The sequence below is a fragment of the Ambystoma mexicanum genome, chromosome 9 (assembly GCF_040938575.1).
Source record: "Ambystoma mexicanum isolate Mex_15411 chromosome 9, UKY_AmexF1_1, whole genome shotgun sequence".
NCBI classification, from domain to species: Eukaryota; Metazoa; Chordata; class Amphibia; order Caudata; family Ambystomatidae; genus Ambystoma; species Ambystoma mexicanum.
Window position 1 is genome coordinate 664,545,481 of NC_090931.1, and position 21,337 is coordinate 664,566,817.

The 21,337-nt window shown below is 46.3% G+C and overlaps 1 protein-coding gene across 5 annotated transcripts in view; it reads left to right on the plus strand.

Annotated features, from left to right (window-relative positions):
• Positions 1–21,337, plus strand: part of LOC138488473 (caspase-8-like) — a 596,184-nt gene that overhangs the window by 464,322 nt on the left and 110,525 nt on the right. For all 5 annotated transcript variants that reach the window (XM_069615461.1, XM_069615457.1, XM_069615459.1 and 2 more), the window contains one exon: positions 18,506–18,600. In XM_069615461.1, the coding sequence (XP_069471562.1) occupies positions 18,506–18,600 (95 nt within the window). The remainder of the gene's footprint in view (positions 1–18,505; positions 18,601–21,337) is intronic.

Sequence of the window (21,337 nt, forward strand, 5' to 3'; positions counted from 1 at the left end):
TGGGGGGCTCACCTATCCCATCAGACTGCTCACGGAGTGTGGACTCCGAGCTTAGCATCCAAGCATATAAACCTGCTGGAACTACTAGCGGTGTTCAAAGCACTGAAAGCCTTTCAGGAACACTTACAAGGAAAGACAGTGATGGTCCTCACAGACAGCACCACAGCCATGTACTACCTCAACAAGCAAGGGGGCACTCACTCTCCAGGACTGTCCAAGCTGTCCCAGAATATATGGAAGTGGGCTCTCAAACACAACATGTTCCTACTATCACAACATGTACCAGGGGAACTCAATCTGCTAGCAGACAAACTCAGCAGAGACTTCCCCCTGCCCGAAGAGTACGAATGGCAATTGCACGAAGACATCGTCTTAGACGTCTTCACGCAATGGTGATTCCCGGAAATAGACCTTTTCGCAACTCTGGAGAACTCACAATGCCAAAGTTACGCCTCCAGGTACCCCCAGAACCAGTCCAAGGGGAACGGTCTGTCGATTCAATGGTCAGGGAAATTTGTTTACGCCTTTCCCCCGACTCCCCTTCTCAACAAAGTGGTGCACAAGATGCACCAGTAACAGGTTACCATGATACTAGTGGCCCCAATGTGGGCCCGGCAGCCATGGTTCGCTCACTTGATGGAGATGTCCCTATCTCCCCCAGTGAAACTTCCCTGCCCGTACAACATGCTGTCACAGGACAAGGGCAGGACACTGCATCCATGCCCTCAGACCATGAACTTAGCAGCCTGGCTCCTGAGATCATAGAATTTGGACATTTACAACTCCCGCAGAGATGTATGGACATCCTCAGGGAAGCCAGAAAACCTAATACTCGCCACTGCTATTCTAGCAAGTGGAAAAGATTTGTCATCTGGTGTAGAGGTAAGAGCATCAACCCGGTTGACTGCTCTCCCACTAACATTGTTCTGTACTTGACCCATTTACTGGATTCAGGTCTAGTGTTCAATTCCATTAAAGTCCACCTAGCGGCACTTTCTGCATACACCACTTCCCAACTTAAAGTGTCGTGGTGGAAGATACCAGTTATCAAGGCCTTCATGGAGGGGGTAAAGAGAATACACCCTCCGATAGCTAACCCAGCTCCCGGATGGGACTTAAATGTGGTACTTTCTAGACTCATGGGCCCTCCTTTCGAACCCATGCACAAGGCAACTCTTAAAGACCTCACTCTTAAGACTGCTTTCCTAATAGCTATCACCTCCATTAGGAGAGTAAGTGAACTACAGGCTCTTTCTGTACTAGACCCCTTCGTAACAGTTCACAAGGATAAGGTGGTTCTACGCACACACCCAAGGTTTGCACCAAAATTCATCTCGAAATTTCATGTAAACCAGTCAATAGAACTACCAACGTTCTTTCAAAACCCTTCCAGCTTGGGAGAAAAAAGTCTGCATACACTAGATGTATGCAGAGCTGTCATGTTCTACATGGAAAGAACCAGACCACTGAGAAAGACTAATCAGTTCTTTGTCTCTGTGGCAGCAGGAAGAGAAGGAGATGCAGTTTCAAAGTCCACTATATCTAGATGGATTGTTCAATGCATCACTCTCTGTTACACTCTTGCTAAGAGAGAACTACCCTTCAAGCCAAGAGCACATTCCACTCGAGGCACTGGGGCTTCCATAGCGTTCATTGCAAATGTTCCCCTTGAGTCCATCTGCAAAGCGGCTACCTGGAGTTCTGTGCACACCTTTACAAAACACTACTGTCTAGATGCACACTCTAGATCTGACTCCCAGGTGGGACAGGCAGTATTAAGACATCTTTTCTCTACTGTTCCTTCTCATAACCCACCGCCAACTCCGGGTACTGCTCGCTAGTCTATGCACAGCATGTGATTCTAAGCAGATTAACAAACATCAGAAGACAATGCATTACTTACCGTAAAAGCATTTCTGATGGTTGTATCTGCTTAGATTCACATGCGCCCACCCTTCCTCCCCGCTCGGATGGAAGGAACATAGGCATCCTTTTCTATATTTCTCTCTTTTCTGTACTCACTCACGTCTAGAAGGCTCCCTCAGGGCAGAAAAATACAAACAGAGGGACCTCCACGCGTGAGGGATTGTGGGTACAACGCACGTCACTATAGGGATAGTGTTACAGACACGCCTTGTCGACGTCCCCTTTTTCGACTACGAAAAACAAAATGCAATACTCCGCAGTGACCACTGGATGTCGGACCTATGCACAGCATGTGAATCTAAGCAGATACAACCATCAGAAATGCTTTTACGGTAAGTAATGCATTGTCATACCGACCTGGATACAGAGGTTACTCAGGGAACGGATGAGTACCAGGACTACGTCCCAGTTGGTGATATGTCGCCTGATGTAGATTTTCATCTAGAGATTCCTACCCAGATAAGGTAGGTTCTTTCCAGGCAATGACCTCCTGGGCTGCTAAGCCTTTCAACCTGGCCCCAGAAAAGAAAAGGGGGGTATTCTTGTTTCAAAGTCGCAAATCCTCCAGGAAGACCGTAGTCTCGGTCCCGCTACTGGATGATGTATAGGATGACGATTTGGTAGTAATGAGAAGAGCTGCCTCTGCTCCTGCTAAGAAAGAAAGGCTGGAAAAGTAGTATAGGGCCCCAGACACAGCCCCTAAAGGCCTCAGAGACCACCCCATGCCTGACTTGGTGGTGTCAGCTCCTGCAAGAAAGGTGTTCCAATCCAGCATCCTCTTGCTACGTCCCACCTGACCAGGAGGGCTGGATGCGGCGAGCAAGCGCATCACTAGTACTGCAGCATCGACAAATAAGACCACCAACACCCTGGCCAGCCTCGTTTATTACGACAGGGAACTCTGGTATATAAGATGGGCCTGATTCTAGATTTCCTGCCAGACAACAAGAAAGCAGAGGCCGCTGCCATTTTTCAGGAGTGTGAAGTAGCCTTGGACCACGCGATAGAAGTTCCCCTGGACATCGCCTACTCCGGTTTCAGACAGATGGGAAATGATGTTGCCCTACGCCGCCAAGATTGGCTCAAGGCAACCAATTTCAGGCAGAATGTGCATGCCAAAGTAGTCGACATGCCTTTCGGCGAGAAGAACTGTAATGAATCCTGCAGAGTCATCACTGATTCCTCAGTGATGATCTCCTCCCACAAGGCCAGGGGACCCCAGCTGCTAGCTGATCCTGACCCTGGGGGTGGTATTATGAGGGAGGTTCATGTGGGAGGGGACGACTATCGGAAGGAAGTGATGACTCCACTGGAAGGGACACAGAATCCTCCCACCCCCCTCCTGAAACCCTAACCTCTAAAATAATGATGACATACAGTCAATTCGATTTTACCATTACACATAATGTTCATTTAACATCTCTTGTTTCTGATGGTTGTGGTTTTCCAAAATAATACAACTTTAAAAAGCCTAAAACTCCTATGGACACCAACTCCCATAAACCATCCAGCACTGGGAGAAGGAAGAGGAGAAAGGAGTTAATGTGGAACAGAAGAAACGCCAAGCTAAATGTGATGACTAGTTATTGTAAGGGACATCGGCTCCGAAGGACATTAAAAAAATGGTGTGCCTTTGTAAGTTCAAAGTGGTGGTAGTAGTAGTGGTGGTGAAGGAGGAAAAGAAAGATGCAAAGCGGGAAGCGGAACTGGAGGTAGACACATGAGAGCGGACTGTGTGGAAGGACGTAGGTGCTTCCTACTGGCAAGGCGAAAGACCAGGAGAAGCACAGGGGGTGCTGCAGGTGAACCGCTGAGGAGCTGGCAACAGTGAAGAGGCTGTCGGGGATGTGGACATCGTGAAGAGCAGCAGTTCATGTATCATGCCTGGCGACACCTTTGGAGGAAAGGATAAAGACAATCCTAGGGAAGATCTGGCAGCAGTCCGATCCATCAAATCCCTGTTGGTGATGATGTCCTTGTGCATCCATCTAGTCCCTCACTGCAGATTGCGGATGAGACCGCCTCAGGAGTTCCTTTACGCTAGGTGGAAGCAGATCTGACACATGGCTCGTCCTCACTCAAGCTTTCTGGCAAACCCTGTGCTGGTGATCCAGTCATCCTCACATCTCACAGGGAGCTCCTTTCTGGACGCCTGCGCATCAGGAGACTGTCGCTAACGACCCCGCCGTGGAAGGTTGGGGCTCCCACATGGGTCAACTATATGCTAGAGGCCTTTGGCTCCCACAGAAGAAGGCACTGCATATCAACGTCCTGGAAATACAGGCAGTTTTCTGGGCTCTCAAAACCTTCAAGTCTCAGCTTGTGGGAAAGGTGGTCAGGATCTTCAGACAACACGACCACCATGTACTACATCAAGAAGCAGGGTGGGACGAGATCGCCCGTCCTCTCTCTGGAGGCACAGAAAACGTGGCGATGGGCAGTTGCTCACCGGATGTTTCTAGTCCTGTTCAAAACACCATTGCATACTCTCTCAGCAGGGAGCTGCAGTCCTGCCACGAGTGGGAGCTTCAGCAAGCTCAGGCCTCTTGGATATTCAGCGAGTGGGGCCAACCTCACATCAATCTGTTTGCGACAGCAGCCAATTCCAAAGTTCCTTTATGCATTCCCTCCGATTCCGCTGCTGCTACGTGTGATCAACACACTCAAAATGGCCCGTTACAGGATGATCCTCATTGCACCGGCGTTGCCAAGCCAGATCTGGTACTTGGACCTTCTTCACCTGTCGGTGGTTTCGGCCATCAAACTGCCTCCTTTTCTGGACTTGCTATCCAGAGGAGGGGCAATCCTGCACCATGAACTAGCGTCCCTGAACCTCTCGACCTGGCTCCTGCAGCATTAGCGTTTGGGCATTTCAAGGCCAGGCCTCCATCTACACTTGATGCTACAAGCACAAGTGGAAGCGCTTCACTTTGAGGTGCCAGTCGCAAGAGCTCTCTACACAGCGCATCACAGCACTGAAACCTCTGCCTTACCTGCTTTTGCTGGCTAAAGCTAGCTTTGTCCATTAAGGTACACTTGGTTGCAATATCCCGGTATACCCGGGCTCCTGGCACGCTCTCTCTGTGGTCTCATAGACTCGCTAAGGAGTTCCTAAAGAGCCTTCTCAGGGCATTCCATCCTGTGAAGGCTCCGGCCCCGGTGTGGGAGTTAAATGCGGTCCTGTCCAAGCCGATGGGTGCTCCATTTGAACCGATGCTTCAGGAGTCTTTGAAGTTTCTCTCGTGGAAGACCGCCTTTCTGGTTGCAATCACCTCGGCCAGGCCTGTGGGAGAAATCCAGGCTCTATCATTGTAAAGAATGGAGGGGGGGGGGTCCCTGTACTCCTCTATATGGCAGAGTAGAAGCACAGAGCACCCCAGCCAAGGTTCTCTGTTCAGTATCTGTGGACAAGCAACCAAGGCTTAAGCTCTCAGGAGGTGATGCAGGCTGGTTCTTAAATACAGTGTAGTCCCTAAGCACCCACAAAGGAATGTACACACACTGTTAGTGAAAACACAGTTCTTTAAATAAATAAGGCTTTGATTATGTACACAATCACAATAACAGACTTTGTGCTCAAGTTAATCTGAAATGGTAAATATAGACAGTTTCTATGTGGTACCACAATTACTTCTTAGATTCCATTAAAATGCATCAACTGTACTCAGTTCAAATGGCATACAAATCAATTAATAAAGTGAACCAACAATAGACATAGGAGGAAAAGCAGTTGGGTAAACAATAGGCAGAATACTGGCCCCGTTTCCTATACACAGTTCTGTGTGAGGATCCTCCCACCTGAGCAGCCTGTAAATAAGAATATAATACAAGCCCAGTCCATATATTGTTTATTTAAGTCGTATTTCCCTCTAAAAAGGTTCTACCATCCCAATGTACCTGGAATAGCAGAGTTTGACATCGGGTCGTTGACGGATCCTTCTGGAGCGGCTCCTTTAAGGCAGGAGCCATGGATCGACGAGATCCCTCGAAGAAATGGTGAACAAAGGCGTTGAGGCAGCAGCTTTGGTCCTGGTTGTCCTCGTCGACGATCTGTCGTGGATGTCCTGCGGAGACCAGACGTGCGGTTCACCTCGATGACGATGGTTCGATGCCACAAAAGAGTCTGTCAAGAACTTTGGCCCAGCATGGGCGTCGAGTCGTCGGCGTCTCTGCGGTCTTCGGGTGGCGGGAAACCCACCGGCGGATGCTCCTCAGCGCATCAGCGGCCTTGACTTTCTCCGGCGGCACAATGTGGTCGGTGGTGCTGGCGAGAGCATCCTTGAATTCAAAGTGTCTTAATCAGTGGAGCGTTCCGACTCCTGTCGTCGGTGGCTCAGAGTCTGGGCAACACAGCTTTGACAGGCCTCCAGCGGGGTTTATAGACAAAAAGTCGAAAACATAATGTCGAATAGCAAAAATGTCGAAAAAAAAATGTTGAATGTAAAAAAGTCGAAAACACATACATATAATAGGAAAAGTCATAATTTCGAAAAAAAATGTCGAAAAAAAAATCGAAAACCCAAAACACTTTTTTTTTTTTTTTTTACCCAGATAGTAACATTTATTATGGGAGGGGTCCCCCCCCCCAACCCCCCATCCCAAACCCCTACCCCAACCCCCCCCCCCTCCTCCCCATCCCCCCACCCCCCATAGATATACCTTTAATTATTTTAAAAAAATCTTTAATATAATATTAAATAATTAATTAATTATTTAAAAAAAAACCATCCCAAACCCCTATCCCCATCCTCCCCATCACCCCCACCCCCCATGGAAATACCTTTAATTATTTTAAAAAAAAAGTTTAATAAAATATGTATTATTAACACATAAAATCGAAAAAAATCGAAAAAAAAGTCGACATTTTTGTTTTTCGACATTTTTGTTTTTCGACTAAATATTTTCGACATTTTTACTTTCGAAAATATTGTATTCGACATTATGACTGGATACCCTCCAGCGGTTATAGCAAACCTACGAATCCTGGTCGACAACGGTGGACGGCTGTTCGATGCTTCTCTTTGTTCTCCTTGGCGGTCCCTGTCTCCGGTTGACAGTCTTTCGAAGGCTGACTTCCAGGGCGCTTTGTCGAAGGTTAGCGTGAACGATGGTCCCTCGTAGCTTGGGAAGAGGTCTCCTAGCCAGGTCCTCTATTGGATTAGTTTCAACGGCACGGCAGTTTTCGGATTGTGGTGAAGGTAACATCAGTCAACCTTCTTCTTTGGGCTCGGCTTCGAGATTAAGCATCAGTATCTACTTCAGCTTCTGAACAATTTCCATCAGTGAGAGGTCCCCAGATATACTGTTTGTTCTCTCATTCGCTCTGTTGGGTCACACTCAGGCAACCAATCATCCAGAAGGGCATTCATGCAGGCAGGCAGCCAATCAGGCTCACAGTGCATTCAGGCCATTCTCCTCCCTCCAGACACTCACAACCAGGAATGTGTATTGGTACAAGTACCCAGCCATTCAGCACTCCACACTGCATTCATACCAGTTTCTAGCACAGCTGTCTCAGTCTTTGTGTCACATACCAGAAATCAGACACTCATAACATGTAGTGCATATTTGTCACACACTCCATTCACCCGGGTCCCACCCCAAGGGTGTACCCACAACATACAGTCAGTGGGAAGGCTCCAACCAGTCTGGCCTGGACTTCCACACAATACCATATATGGAACTTCCACCCAACAGCCAGTCAGGGGGAAGGGACAGAGTCAGGGCTTCCCAGGACTTTGGGAAAACAAGGTAACGGGCAATAGAAAGCAAGAAGCCACAGGGGCCATCTTGTCTCCTGTCAGGAATCAACTGATTCCAATGGCAGGGCCTGGGTATCCCAAAATGGAGGATACTCAGAGCACCTGTCAAATTCAACATGGAGTTGCCCCAGCCCATACCCTGCTCTGTGGGCCACACACATGTGTCCAAAAACATACACTAGGGGTACAGGGTTGTACCTCCACCCAAGGGTGCCATAAGGGTATCCCAAGGGTCTGTACACCAAACCAAAAAGAGGAAGAGCTGCACTGCCAGGAGTCCCATATGGACTTCTGTGCAGAACATAACACAGAACTCTCATGATAAAAGGACTACAGGACACGGACATGAAGGCCCTGTCCCTCCAATGCATCTCCAGCATCACAATCTTGTAGGCCTTCATATTTGTTTTTCACCAGTCCAAGTTGGTGCTATGAACTCATCCATCCTTTATGCCAAAGATCCCGCCTGCCTTTCATTTGAACTCTTCTATACCTGCTGAGAGTTCCCTGCATTCGCTGGATGTGTTGCGTGCCTTGAAATTCTATGTGGAACGCACAAAGGAGTTTCAAATGACTTCTCTACTTTGCGTCAACTTTGGACCTTCCATCTCCAGGTGGCTCTTCGGCTGCATCATGAATTGCCATGAGCTGGCCATCAGGCCATTTCCAGGCCGGCCAGAGCCCATTCCACCAGAGCCATCGCCTTGACTGCAGCGCCACGTGGAGGTTTACCCACACCTTCACAAGATTCTACTGTGTGGACCGGGATTTCAGGAAGGAGTCTTGTGTGCGACAAGCGGTCCTACGCAACCTGTTTTCTTGAGGTGAGTGTGATCCAGGGGTAAGTCTTAGTGCTTCTGCTGAGCCTTGCCACCTCCCATGGTTGTGTATATGTACTGCTGTGTATTCATAGCATGTGAATCCATGTAAGACCCCCATGCTGGAGAAGGACAAGTTACTTACCTGTAACTCTTGTTCTCCAACATGGGTCTTATATGGATTCACATGCAAACCCTCCCTCCTTCCCGGCTATGGCTCTTCTTGGTTCCTACTGCCCCTCTATGTGCGCAACCAAATCTGAAGATTCAGGGGTGGAGTTAAGGAGGACCAGTGTCATTGGCTGGGACAGTATGACCCAAAACGACAGCAATAGGCTATTCAAGCGACAGACACTTTTTAGCCTAAAGCTAGATTTCGTTATATATTACGAGGATTTGCAGCCTGACGACGGTGAATATTCATAGCATGTGAATCCATGTAAGACCCATGCTGGAGAACAAGAGTTACAGGTAAGTAACTTGTTCCTTCATTGAATTGGTCCTGTCCTCAGATTGTGGAGGTTTGCGGGGCGAACATGTCCACTCTGGATGTTTTTTCTAACAAGGGTTCTACTGTAGCTGGTATGGAGTTGGTGTAGGTGTAGGTGAAGTAGTAGGAGCCAGATCCAACCTGAAGTTTGATTCCTGCTATTCAGACTGTGGTACAAGGTTTGGTTGCTTTTTGATGACATTCCAACTATGGTGTTGTTAGTCCTTTATGCAGTCTACCAAGGTGATTCATATGTCTAGATGGAAGTGTTTTCCAATTGGTACTGTCATAACTGTGTCGACCCATGTGGTGTGGAACAGCAGTTTTGACGTTTTTCTTGTTTTCCACTAGTGACCTCAAGAAAGGCACTTTAAGAGTTATTTAGTATATAAAGAGCGTGGGCTATTTGTTGAGGGCCGTACTTTACTAATCAGACTATCGTGCAGTTTTCTTTAAAGGATTGTTTAACTCCATTGAGGCCTCTCAAAATCTATTAGACCATTCGTATAGTCAAATAGTGTTTATGAAGGTCGAGCTCACTGAAATTCTGTGAGGTTTGAAACTTTTATTTGATATTAACTGCAAACAAACTTTGAATAAAATACCAGATAAAGGTTTCACAGTGTGTGGCTGGACTCTGGGTAGCAGCAGTGCACCAAACATGAAGTGGGCTTATGGTGACATTCACCATTTTAAAGAAAGCGCTTGTAAAATGTATTTCACAATGCACCATGGGTCAAGTGTATTCCTCTTAAGGAGAGTAGGTAAACTAAGTTACTCGACCTGCAGGTCAGGTGGATTTTAAAGAATTTGCAAGGCCTGCCTTTCTTCCAAACTCATTCATTTGTTTTTCAGTCTTAGGACCTTAACTGGTCCTGCCTTTCTTGATGGTGGCTCCTTTTGAAACAATGTATTCTTGTCTCCTGTGGCCACGACAACGACAAAAAAAGAATTCTGATGGCTGTCACTTCTGCGTTGCATGTGAGTGAGTTAGCTACGTGTGCTTTATATAGACCCACTTTTTCTGGTGTTTTTAAATGAAGAAAAAAATGAATGACGGTGGGGACTTTGACAAATTGAGGAATTTTGTCCCTTCTGCACTGGGAGAGGCTCCCCCTTAGGGGACAAGGACTCCGATTCTCGTGAGAAACTCCCTAAAGCTGTGCACACTGTGGCATACATGGGATGCACTACAATACCAGAAACCTTTAACTACCAAGACTGGAACGAAGAAACACGTAGTAGATGTAATTATTTTATGAAAAGGGAACATGGAGCTTTAAATCCAAAGATCCAATCCACTGAGACAAGTATGTTGATCAATGTGCACTCTAGCAGCCGCAGGGAGAGACTGAGAGATGGGCGAGAGAAGAGCGAGAGGAACACATACGAAGGCCTCCAAAACCCCCACTCTGCGTAACACCTGGGGAAAGCGGAAGTCTGCGAGTTTCAAACTCTCTCGATACGAAAAGTGGAATGCCAGAGCTACAGCATACTCCAAGCACGAGAAGCCGGCAGGGCAGGAGCCAGGGAGAAGGTGGTGGCGAGACCACAAAGGAGAATCCGTGGTCAACAGCTAGTCTCCAAACCATTGCTGATACCACAGCCAATATAGAGCCACATGGTGTCCGATCAGGCAACAGAGCACAGGGAAGCCGAGTGGAAACGAGAGACCGCAAGAAGGGAAAAGCCAACAGAGTTAAGGTGGCAGCGGTCCGTGACCAGAGAGAAGGTCCACGAGGAGGAAAGCTTCTCCCTCAAAGGTAACAGGGAGAACGGGAAGCATGGAGGCCCAGTTCCTAAGAGAGACAACTTTATGAACCAGAGTCTAGAGGTACTAGACTAGTCAAGTGAGCCATTTGAAAAAAACAGTAAACCAAAATACCAATGGGAGAGAAAAGCACACTGAGGGTGTAAAGTTGAATCCAATAACCCACGATGGATAATCAAATACAAGAAAGTAAGAGAAACACTCGGAGAAGGCGAATTTGAATGTAATAACGCATGGGGGAGGGGTAGCAAATATCAAAGGGAGAGAATGACACTTTGAGGCGGTGAAACTGAACGCAGTATCCCCAGGTGGGTAAGAGGGGGGTGTGTGTGACAGAGACAGACTCTGAACTTCAGGAAAGAACTTGGAAAGAAAGTTTTTTTCTTTTCAGGAAAGAAAAAAGTTTTGAACAAGGCTTTGCTAGAAGATGTTAGGAGTCCGCTTTTCCATAGGAAGACAAGGGACTTTGGTTTTGAACTGTACGAGTAGACCATGGCCTAAAACTCAGACGAGAAACACGTAGACGTTTGGAGTTGTCTTGAACTGTTCGAGCTGGTGAAGGCCTGAGAGAGAGACATTGCTGGGAGGGGTTCAAGCACCAACCAACCAAAGAGTAAGAACACTTCTCTAGGGTAGGTTTTGCTGTCCTTTATTAGTGGTAGGGTCAGTTAGAATGAATGCACAGGTTTGGGACAGAGAACAAGATTCTTTTTTGTAAGGCATTCTGACAAGCACCTTTTTGTTACTTTGTAGAATAGGGAACCTTCATCGTAGCAGTAGGGTCTAGGGGAGGTATTATCTTTGCTTTATGTGAGGGTCCCGGAGTAAGAGACCGACACAAAGGTGGCATGTTGATTGGCAAAGACTTTTCTTAACAACAAAAATGGGGCATGGGGAGGGCTTTGGAGGAAATCGAACTAGCCCTACCTCTAAGTCTAAGAGGGGTTTTCCTGCCTCAACAAAACTAACTATTGAAACTGTCAATTTCAGAATGTCCAAACTAAAGTTTGCTGTCCTGTGTCCAAAGGCCTCATCATGAGTTGGGCGGTATCACTGCCGGTATTACCGCCGAGGCTATTAGCGTTACCGCCAAACCCCCAGGCGCTATTCGCGTCAGATCATGGGTTTGGCGGAGCGGTAAGTCCTCATTCCCCATTGGGCCCATTCGAGAATTCCCTATACCCCATTGGGCCCAATGGGGAATTTTCAGTGCTACTACCGCCGACGTATTAGCGTGCAGTAATAGCGCCAAAAATCTGCAAAAACGTGGCGGATTTGCCTCCAGCTCAGAGCTGGGGGTAAATCCTGCCAAACCCATGATTTGGCAGACCCTTAAATGTGGCAGTAATAGCGTTACTGCTGCATTTAGGGTTACCGCCAAACTTGTGATGACCCCACAAATCCTAATCTGTCCCTCACAAGCTAAACTCAATATAAAGCGAAAAGGGGAAGTGTCTCTTGGCTGTCGACCTGCAGCCCAACTCTGTAGTTGAAAACAAAAGTTCCAAAAGGGTGTAGCAAAGTAAACCAATAGTTCCACAAAACTCAACGGGTTGTTTCCCTTTCCCCAGAGTCTTTCTAGCTTTATCCAACTTTGTATCTGTGTCTTTAACAATTGAGGCAAATCTTGATCTTTATTTGATTGACCTGGCTCTCAGGTCCTGAAACCAGGAAGAAGAACCTGGCTATCTTTGCCAAGACAGTTTGAAGTTCTCAGACCCTATTCTCAGTACCCCCTTTGGCGCACTCTCCTGCCAAGTAGGGGTACCCAATGTTCCTGGATTCACAGTTCTCTTTCTCTTTATTCACTTCCACCCAGGCTCACAACTCAGGGTGTACTTCCCCAACCTGGGACCCAGACACCCTTCACTTGATTATGCACAATGTAATCTTGGCCTGATCTTCATTTGATCCACAGCCTTAGTTTACTCTACTTCCAAGGTCTGTGACTGCAACTGAAATTTGTAAAGTTTGTATCCCCTTTTGTGACTGGTAGGGGTATGCCTTCCTCACGTGGGTCCCATTATTCTGCCCCGCTGAATATTGCCTTTCTGCTTCACTTCTCACCCAGCCCTGTGTTTAGCCACCCTGGTACCTGTAGGATCTCGTCCGTCACCTTTCGACTGATCTTGGATCTCCCATGAGCTTCGGCTGCATTTTTGGCTTCTTTTTTTTTTTTCTTTGTTTTGGTTGTGTATCACAACCTTTCAAATGTATGTATATATGTTATACAATTTACAATAGACATCTCGCATATTAGCAACTACATGAATAAAATTCAATTTACATAATTTGTCTAGTTATCCATATCGTATGTGTGACCTACCACATTACTCATTATCCTCCCACCTATCCCTCATTTTAATGAAATGCAATTATTGTCTGCTCCCTGTGTTCTGCTCTTTGTGGCACTTTAGCCTCCAAAGTGCTTGCAAAACTAGTGGAACTTAGAAATGGTGGAATGTGCGGTTCCGCATATATACCAGCTATGTCCCACTCAGTGGCAATGGCTCCTTGAAGTTGGATAAAGACAGTCATGCAGTCGCATCTACAACTTTGTTTTAAGATTTGTAGATTCAATCTGCACCTGGAGTTATTTCAGTGATGAGGTACTTGTGGATATACAATTGTATCCATCAGATAAAACTTTACTAAGGGTAGGTAAAATCTTCCCTTCAACATTATCGGAGAGTGCACATGTGAACCTCAGTCCCTGGTGGGGACCTCAGTCCCTGGTGGGGAATCGGCCAAAATGTCTTGATGTTCAGCAACCACCTGAACTCTGAGAAGTCTCTTATCATGTGGAGAGTCTGGTCCTGGACCTGTTGGCCTTCCAGATAATTGTGAACAAGGATCTATTGCACATGCGACAACCTTTGAAAAGGGGAAAGCACCTTGGTGAAGACCATTGGTGCCAACATCAACCAGGAGTTGAACGCTGTGATGAAATGATACTAAATAGCCTGCTATAACCCCCTTGAAGACAGTATATACACATGGTATAAGCTTTTAATGCAGAAATGTTTGGGGGGATGCAGGGGACCGGAATGCTTGAACTGTAACTGCACACCTGTAACAACAATGCAATAATCTATGTATATGACCTAGTTCCTAAAGTATGAGGGTGGGCTGTTTGTTGGCGTGGTTGAGGGGGTGTGGTCTCGTGTTGGCTATGTGTGTGGCGTATGCATGATTGTTACCATTAACACTGTATAGTCATTGTAAATAAAATGATGATAAATCTAATTTAGAAAAAAATCTATATTCCAAAAGATTACACTACAGTCTATAACCTTCTGCAGGGCTACTAGCCTTTCCTAGAAGTTCCTCATGTGTGATTGGGCCATGTAAGCGGACTAGGTCACTAAGTGAAATGCAAAGTTAATGGTTGAGGTAACTCTCCTTAAAGGAAGATTTACCCATCTGTTAATCATATTACATAAAGTAGCATCGATCGAACAGTATCCTCGAACACCAATGACATCCTACCTGCCAAACTGAGAAACCTCTGGTTCGGTGCTAACCCTCTAGATTTTGGGGTAATTCTGCTTCAAATCTGGCATATCCCCTTCTGCACAAGAGCAGCATGGAAACCCTGCTGTCATCCGCCCCCTCCAAGTACATGCCTTCTCCCACACATAGCATGGACCAAACCACAAAAGTTAGGGATTCTCTTGACAGACAAAAATCTACAGAGCGTTGAGAAACAGAAGTAAGTTAGTTCTGCTAACCTGGCACCTTCTTCCTATGTTTAGGAGCACCTTTGGTCTCCTACTCTTACCTGTAACAAAGTGGTAAGCTGCTTGTCAAACAGCTCCATCACCTTAGTGGTATGTTCAGGGCATGTTTGTATACCTAATGACCATGCTGCTTTTTTTTTTGGTCTTGATTGTCCCCAAAAACCTTTTAGGTGGACCTTCTCCAGGCCGATTCTCTTCTCCTCAGATTGAGTTGGAAAGACCTGCTTCCTTAGAAGAACATAGACAACCCAGCTAACTCTGGTCCCTTGCCCTGAATTAGCCTAAAATGATACTCTTAAATCTACTGAAGTCCACTTTTAAATGTCCATTCATGTGAGCCTAATATGCCACCCGAAAGTTCCTTTCTTGTTGCTCATTTCTTGCAGTCATTCAGGATCTCTAAAGCCTTTGATCAACCACAGTGACCATCCCATCTGACTACAGTTGCTGTTTCACACCACTCCGTCATCCTCCATACCATTCCCTACAGCCCTGCTGCCTGCATTTAGAATCCCGAGGTTGCAGTGGTGGGCATGGCTTTCTTTTAGAGCCTTGAAGCGAAATGTGAATGTTAGTGTTTATTCCCAGCAGTTCTCATTCTAACTGAATTGTCCTGCTCCTACCTGTCTCAACTCTAATCACTGTGCCCAGCTACATGCGAGCCACAATCTACTCCCTCATGCTGTTTGCTGGAACTGTCACCTGGTAGTCTGTGAATCACTCAGGGATCCTGGTTCCTAACAAAAACCTAGTACTGTATACATTTTTACTGAGTATTGGAACCAGCACCCTCTCATTGCCCTCCAGTCCTGCAGGATGATATTTTTCATGATTTGGCGGAAACATAGTCCAAAACCATAGAGACGTATAGTGACTATATGCACCCCATGACCTTGCTTCATCTGATGAAGAGGGAAGAGGGGAGAGGGGCTGTACCTGGCAAGAAACCACAGTCAAATTTGTATGTGTTTTATTAAAGCATTCTGGCCAAAATAACAAACCACGTGGAAGGAGTTGTCCTCTAATTCCCAAAACTATTCTCAAAACTATAACATTATAGAAAAACTAAGAATTCAGAATCACTTTATCCAGCACCTGCCTTTTCCCATGTTCCCCTGCTGGGAATTCTTGCTAACAATTTCTGTACAAAATCTCTTAACTTCCAGCATTTGGTACTTGGGTATCCTCAAATTGAAGGCAATAAACGACGCCCCCTTTTAAAAAAAAATCTGATTTCCTCTTCAGGTTCTCTTTCTCTAGCAGAATTCCACAGTTGCACTGCAATGCCCGACTTGGATGTCTCTTCCGATTGGGGGGCCAGAAAGCACTGATTCAGACATATGTCTGCGCCAGTCCAGCGGCCTAAAAGACTGGTCAAGAGAGGCAGCCAGACTGGGAGGAAGGCATATTACTCCATTGCGCCCTTTCAGATTGGGAGAGACAACTCCCGACCACAGTCACCTGAGCTCCTTCTTACTCGTCTCAACCTCCTTAAATCGTTCTAACATTCATCAGTCCACAGTTTCTCCAGATCTTGTTGCTCTGTTTGTGCCTAGCTGGTCCTTCTCCCCTCCTGTTTTTAAGACCAGTACGTCATTGGGCTGCTCTGGTAGTTCTTCCATCATCACTACCTTTGGTTTATCAGGTCTCACTTAAGGCTTTCCCTTCTCCTAATCTCCTTCTACAACCTCTTGGTCTCCATCTCCCAAGCCTCTTTCTTCTCTCCAGCTCTTACATCACCTCCTCTTATCTCTGATCTGACTCTACCTTACTAGTTGTTTCCCTGCTTTTTTCACCCCCTGTTGGCTCCTGCCGCCTTCTTACTGGTAGTCTCCTGATTTCTATATTTTTTCCAACCTTCTTCACCTGTGTAGGTGCCTCTTACATTCTTAGTGATATTCTCCTGACCTCTACAACTGCCGCCACCTTCCTCACTCCCTTGGTCTGCTTCTCCACCCTCCAAGGCTCGTTTCCCTATGCCTCCAATACTCCCTTCATTACTTTTTTTAAACGTCCAATGCGGTTTTGTCTTGCGCACTTTCTTCTAAGGGGAAGGTGAAATGAACTACATTTGTATATTGTACACTTTAAGATATATGTTCACCTACTGTGGGTTTATTCATGGGTGCCAGCTTTTGATTTGCGCTATTGGTAGGTTCAGCCAGCTTCATATGTCTCTACTGCAGACTTGTCTTTCTGGGTTGTGGTATGGATGTGCTTTAACGCTTTCCTCTGACACCTCTTCTCCAGGCGCAAAGCCTCCTGTTCCAACTGGACCCCTTACTCCCAACCCTAAGCTTACATTTGGTTGACCACCCCTTACCGAGCTTGGACTCTGAGGTTTTTCACCTGTAACTTCCCTGAGTGAAGTTTAGTGATTGGTTACTGCTGACTCACTTGGATGGGATTTACTTGTGTCGCATCTCAGCAAAGTTTTAAAAGCACTACGCAGCATTTTGTATTGTATTCGCCCAACAGGCGCCAAAAGCCTCTATGTGCAAGCTGCTCTCTGGCAGGAAGTTTATTTTTGGCGATTTAGAGTGGTATCTTTTTGAAATTGGCCTTGATATTTCATGACCAGAGTTAACTGTGCGCGGTACTGGGCATTTGATATTGCCTTGAGCCCTCCATATGAGCGATTCTGGAAATTGCGATTGGTTATTTAATTCATGCGGCCTCATTAACGTTATGGTGTCTGGGCAGATTGCAGGGACTATTCATGCATGCTACACAGGAAGATTTACTTTCTCTGAATTGCTTGCGACGGCTTACTGTGCGAGACGCCTAGGAATTCCAGTGTGCGTTAATGTCCTACGCAGTCTTTCTAGTGGTTTTGCAAAGGAAATGCCAACATGCATGTGAAGTCTCTGGGGTCTCGTTAGCTGCATTCGGGTACTGTACACGATTCCCACTCCCAGCCCCATTTTTAGTTTTTTTCCCCCCAAGTCTTTATTTTGAATTCGTTGTAATTTGATGCGTTATTTTGTGATACCACATAATCACTGCATGCTGCTGAAGTCTGGTTTCTTCTGACACAGGAGCGGAAATCCGCTGCTGCTTTTTTGAAGGATTCAGATCCCTTGGCTAATTGGGAACCTTAGACATGCAAGGCAGATTTTCCTAAAAGTACAGTGTCCAGGATCTCATTAATGCCATAATTAAACAAAAAACCTCATACTCTAACAGGATGGGTGGTATGTGTCTACTTTTGCCCCGATTTATGTCCCAAGTGTGTTCTTTGTCCCTTCTAAAGGGACAGTATTCTCGGTTTGTACCATGAGACTTTCCTCTCCCAAATGTTGGTGACTAAGGGCACTGTCCTGGTGATCTTCCACACACAATCCAGAGGCACATCAACCCCTAGGTTAGGCAGGCAGGCCGCTTTTTACATTAGATGCCCCCAGAGTCAGACAGGGGACTTCAACATACCCCTTTCCGCAGTAGATATGGGGGGGGGGGGGGGGTTGAGCAGACCTGAAGACAGGATGTTGTTCCTGTCCTGATCCACCTGAGCTAACATCTGGTAAGGCAAACCTATTCCCATCAAACTGTCGGTGCATTGCTGTATAACCACTTGTATAAGAGGAAATGGACATTTACCACCTTGCATATTCATTTGTGTTCCCCGACACCCCACTACCAAGAACCTCGATTATACAGCTTGAAAATTGATCCTTTCTATTTCCAGCAATGGGAGGTGTAAGTTAATAGTGTTCCATTTTACAATAATATGGCAAGTGCATGAAAGAGTATTTTGCATTCTGTGAATTCCTTTAATTTCAAGTAATTTCTTGTGCTTATGGTTTTGGAAGTGCAAAGAGCCTTAGAAATATGCCATTTCTTTTTCTTCAAAGTAATATGACATGGTAGGATATGCAGGTTTGAAAACACCTTGCTTCATGTCAGACTGATATCGCAGTAAGTGCAAGATGCTAAACCATAAGTTGCTTTGATGTCCTGTCAACTTATCATTTTTTCTACTGTTCTCCTCACTGTAGTTGGCCCACAACAAGAAAACTGCACCGACGAAAAGTCACATGCACAGTGTGAACGTCGACAAAGAGAAAGTCCGAGCCCGTTACCAGAAGTCGAGGTAAGCGGAGTAACTGGTGTATTAACGATTTAGCAGTTTCAATGTCACCAGCAAAAACGCTGCAATTTGTATTCCATTCATATTTTCTTGTTTGTTGCAAGGTTTTTTTTGGTGGGGAATCGGGAGTAATAAGAGGGCAGTGAGACCACCTACAAAAAAACAAATAAAAAATGTGAATTCCACCATCAGTGTTGATGTAGAATTAAGTACCTGTTTGGAAGGCGGGTGTTGGTAATAAAGACCCGCCAGCGCAAGCATTTGCAAGCCCGAGCAAAGCAAGGGCAACAGTGATGGATCAGCGCCATTCTGCTAAAGCCTGTCTGCCAAATAGTTACTTGACGCCAAAAATACCCAGGACCGCCATCAAGGGTGCTAATAGTGGTTTATTTATTTGGCTATTTATTTGAAGCGAATCTGGTTGACATTTGCCGGATTGCCTTAAAAAATATTTACGGTGGCAGACAGAGGAAAGATTAAAGCGACTAGGTCCCTTTTTTTTTTTTATTTCCACTGAGGCTTGGGACAGCTCGCAGGACGCAGAAAGCCTGTCATGGTGGGGACTGTTGCCATGCCAGCAGCAATGGAGGACTGCGGTGGGCTTTGAGTGGCAGATGTCAGTAGCAGGAAGGTATGGGGTCTGAGGGTTAGGAAATCGTCCCAGTGGCCGAGGCGGGAATCATGGAGGTTAGTGGGACGGGGGCAGGGCGTCGGGCACAGGAGGCAGGAATGAAATGCAGACTTATATTCGGGTCTTTAAGTGGGCCGGGACTAGCCGGCTGGCTCCCAAAATCTCAATCGAGCCGGTATTTTACCAGGGCTCACGATACCCCGGACAGCCCCGACAACCACTTTGTTTTTCTTTCTGTGCGAGGGTTTCGACCCCGCACACTGCAGATGACCAGCCACGGTCACATCACACTGTGCTATGTAGCTGCTGGATTCCATTGGTTTCATTCCATAGACTGCTTGACACTGTCTTTTGAATGAAACAATGGCTTTATGAGCAAGACGTAGCTTCAGCCTCCTTTTTGTAAACACTCACTGCACGCTGTACCAATCCTAACATTTCTGTATATATTGGGTCGACTAACTACCTTGTAAATATATGTATATTTCTTTGCCTTATGTATATTTATACTTTGTAATATGTAACTGCCTTCCTGTAACTGCCTTTCTGTAACTTCTCATTGTAACCCTTCCAAACATGCGCCCTGATGCCCGTGGGCAGGCTGCGCAATATAAATAAATAAATAAAATAAATAAATAAACAAAGTAAATTGAGCACCAGTGAAACAGCACATGCTGTTCGACACTAGCTTGTCAGCGGCAGGGCTCGGGTGAATCCCCAGCTTGCTGGGGACTCTTCAGACCATACCCATAATTTGGGTTCACACCCCTCGTTGCAGCCCCCCCCCCCTGACCCCCTCACCCCACAAAGTCTCGCCATACTTGGAAGTTAAACCCTGTGTTGCTACATTCCGGTTTGGGTTAATCCACTGCCCCAGTTGCTAATTGCTGGTGGCATGAAACTATGATGATCTAGAAACTAGGAAGATGGATCTGTTAGGCTCAAAAATAAATGTAGACGAATGATACCTATTCTTCTTCCTGGAGTAATGCTGGTGTACTTTGGCCCTTCTTGGTTGGTAAGTGCTATTTAGTTTTCTTGATGGACTTGGAAGTCCTATGTGTCTCTCTCTCTCTCTCTCTCTTTCTCTCTCTCTCTCTATCTTTTTCTGTGCGTCTCTCTCTCTCCCCATTTTACTCTCCCTCCCCCTTTTTCTCTTTCTCTCCCTTTTCACTCTCTCCCTCTTTCTCCCTCCCTGTTTCTCTCGCCTTCTTTTTATCTCTCCCTCTCCCTTGTGTTCTCTCTGCCTCATTTTCTCTCTCCTTCCTCCTTTTTTCCTCTCCCTCGCTATGTTTTCTCTTCCTCTCTGACCCTTTCTCCTGCTCTCTTCCTTTATAGGTTCCTTTCTCTTGCTTGTCTTTTCTCTTTCTCTCTCTCTTCCTTTTCCTCCCGTTCTTCCTTTCTCACTTCCTTTCTTCAGACATTGATCCTACCAATTTCTGGGCCTAGATCGACAAAGTGATCCACCTTTCTAATGCTTTTATCTTGGCGGCACCACCGTTCAGGCACCACTGGTTCTGCTAGCTGCCTCTCAGCATCCCAAGTATATAGTGGTCCTGTTAGCTTGGCCAATGCTTGTTCTCTGCTTGACCTTTGTCCTCTTCCCCTCCTCATCTTCTCCATCTTCAACTCCTCCTTGCCTCTGATGTTCCCCTCCGTATCCACTGCACCAACAACCTCCTCCTATGTCATCTTCCCTTCTCCTTCCTCCTGTCCCGTCTAAAACACCAATCTCTCTCTGACAAGTCTTTTTCCTTCACCCTTCCCTTTCCAACCTTCTTCCACTCTTGTTGTCTTTCCCTCCTCCATCATCTTCCTTGCCCTTTTCTGGCTTCCTTCATTCGCGTTTCGGCTCATTCCCTCCTCAGCCTTTCACCCTGGCTGCTCCCCTAAAATCTCCCACACTTTGATATGGGCGTCCCCCTTTTATACTGGAGTCCTATTAAGAATTGAGCATTTCATGGGTGGCTCCTGCATGGGATCCTTGGTTGTACCTTTTCATTAGGTGTGTGTCCTACCTCATGCCAATGGTCTGTGTACGGCAGCTACTGTCTTACTTCTAATTAGCCCATGACTCTGCAGGGCAATTATATACAAAACAATAGTTCC